The sequence below is a fragment of the Penaeus vannamei genome, chromosome 21 (assembly GCF_042767895.1).
Source record: "Penaeus vannamei isolate JL-2024 chromosome 21, ASM4276789v1, whole genome shotgun sequence".
NCBI lineage: Eukaryota > Metazoa > Arthropoda > Malacostraca > Decapoda > Penaeidae > Penaeus > Penaeus vannamei.
In genome coordinates this window covers 32,090,455-32,092,954 of record NC_091569.1, presented here as the reverse complement: position 1 = coordinate 32,092,954, position 2,500 = coordinate 32,090,455, and the positions used below count along the sequence as shown (strand labels likewise).

Here is a 2,500-nt window from a genome sequence, read left to right as displayed (position 1 = left end):
TTATTAACATGCCCCATTTTCCCCCTTTTCCATATCACCAAGCTAAATCACTCTCCCCCTTCCTTCATTTATTTCTAGCATAGATATTTCTGTGATGTAGCATTTCTAGTTTATGTAAGACCCACAGACATTGACAGTAATCACTGGGTTGTGTACTGTATGTGCTAACCTGTTAATGTCTGGAGTGCATGTCTTCAGGTATATTCTTTACATACAGATGGCACTCAGATCCCACCCTCTCTCTCTCGCTCTCCCTCACTTTTTCCCTCCTTCTCTATCTCCTTCTCTCTCTACCTCCGTCCTTCACTTTAGTGATTATTTCTTGTCACTGCTGTTATTGTTAATGATGTTATAATAATAGGTTGATAATGATGAATATGATTGCTATTAATAAAGGTGATGATAATAGTAGTTGTAAAAAATATAAATATATATTTGTGTAATGGTAAGAACAATGAATATGAGAGCCTAATGAAATTGGAAATAGATGTAAAATCTTGTTTCCTCTGAATTGAAGATAAACAGTAAACGGGTGAGAACAGGTATACATCGTGATTAACTCCTTGGTGATTAAGCTCTTATGAAGCCATCTATGTTAACAAAATTAATGAAACAAGACATGGTGAACAGTAGATGTACCTTAAAACAATTAAGACCTTGGTTGCCATCTTTCTTATGATTGTTATGTTACCTTTACCAATATTTTTTTTGTTTGTTTGTTTCTTCTTCTTTATTATTGTTATTTTTATTATTATTATTCTTATTGTTGTTGTATTATTGCTGTTGTTGTTAACATTATTGTTATCACCATCATCATCATCATTATTAGTCTAATTATTATTCATGTATTACTCTCTATTTTTTCATTTGTTTAGTGTCATTAGTATTATATTGAAATCATCATTATGAACATTGTGGTATATTTTATTTCATCATATGCCAGTTCATTTTGAATTATGCATGTTTCTTTACAGTATCATTTTTCACTTTTCAGTAGAGGGGACCAGTATTTTATTTTATTGTTATTGTTATTTTTGAAAGTTTCAGTGTGAATGCTGATCTGTTTATTTATGTTTATACCTGCCAGTGTTCTTAGTGCTGTTGTATTTTAGGTGTATTTTCACAAATCTTTTTATTCCTTTATGAAAATCATTTTTGTATAATTGGTCATAGAGAGGTTCCATTTTGCTTCAAAATTTCAGCTGAAAGTTGCTGTAAATATATATTTGTATGTATAATGATGAATGATTAAATGAATGGAGGGGAAAAAATGAACCTGTAGGTTGAAGTTAAAGTTAAAGATGTGTATTGCATAATAATGCTATGAAGCTGTAAATAAGACAGGAGAGATATGAATGATTGAAATCAAGTCAAGAGGCTTTATTATACATAATATTAATATTGATCCCTTCAAAATGATTATTAGAATGTAGAAAAGTTGTACCAATAAAAAAAAACAAAAAAAAACTAAATGTGAAAAGGAATTTGATATATGGTCCAAATTTGGGTATTGTTTGCCATTTGTTGTATCTTTGCAAATGGGCATGAAGATTTGGTAAGGTTATTATAAATCATTTATGTATTTACCTATTATAGTATGTAAATATTTATTTCAGAAGGACTAGCAAGATGGAGGAGATACACATTTTTAAAGAAAATAATAGTTAACAGGGTTATTGGTCTCTTACTATAGAGGTTGAATTAGTCATTGATTTTATTTATTTGCTATTCCTTTGACTACAGGTGTGGTGGGACCATGGGAGCTGTAGTAACATGTCCCCTGGAAGTGGTGAAGACGAGGCTGCAGTCATCCACCTTTGGCATCATGCACAACCTGCCTCCACCTGCAGCACAGCAGCGAGGCTCTACCACCTGCACAACTCTACCTCCCATCCATAGTCGGGGAGGTAACACACGAAGACTGTGTACTAGCGCCATCAAGACTGGCACACAAGTCGTTCACCTATCACAGCAGCTTCCCAATCCGCGACCTCATACGTTGTCACTCTTCCATTGCTTGAAGTAAGATATATATTTTTTTCCTTTCTTTCTTTCTGTAATACCATCTTTCCCTGTGCTATTCCTGGTAGTTTTATTTTCAAAAGCTTGTTCTGTAGCTAGTAATTGTGCTAAATAAGACTTTACTTTTGCTCTCTCTCTCTCTCTCTCTCTCTCTCTCTCTCTCTCTCTCTCTCTCTCTCTCTTCTTCCTCCCCCTCCCTCCCTTCCTTCCCTCTCTCTCTCTCTCTCTCTCCTCTCTCTCTCCCTCTCCCTCTCTCTCCCTTCCCCCCCCCTCTCTCTCTCTCTCTCCCTTCCTCCTTCCTTCCTTCCTCCTCCCTCCTCCCCCTCTCTCTCTCTCTCTCTCTCTCTCTCTCTCTCTCTCTCTCTCTCTCTCTCTCTCTCTCTCTCTCTCTCTCTCTCTCTCTCTCTCCCCCCCTTCCCTCCCTTCCCTTCCCTCTCCCTTCCCTCTCTCTCTCTCTCTCCCTTCCCTCTCCCTCTCC

At 36.4% G+C, this 2,500-nt stretch overlaps 1 protein-coding gene across 1 annotated transcript in view; it reads left to right on the top strand.

Moving 5' to 3' along the window:
- Rim2 (replication in mitochondria 2) overlaps positions 1 to 2,500 on the top strand; it is a 40,810-nt gene that overhangs the window by 7,005 nt on the left and 31,305 nt on the right. Inside the window, exon 2 of the mRNA XM_070136095.1 lies at positions 1,744 to 2,022. Coding sequence (XP_069992196.1) covers positions 1,744 to 2,022 — 279 coding nt within the window. The remainder of the gene's footprint in view (positions 1 to 1,743; positions 2,023 to 2,500) is intronic.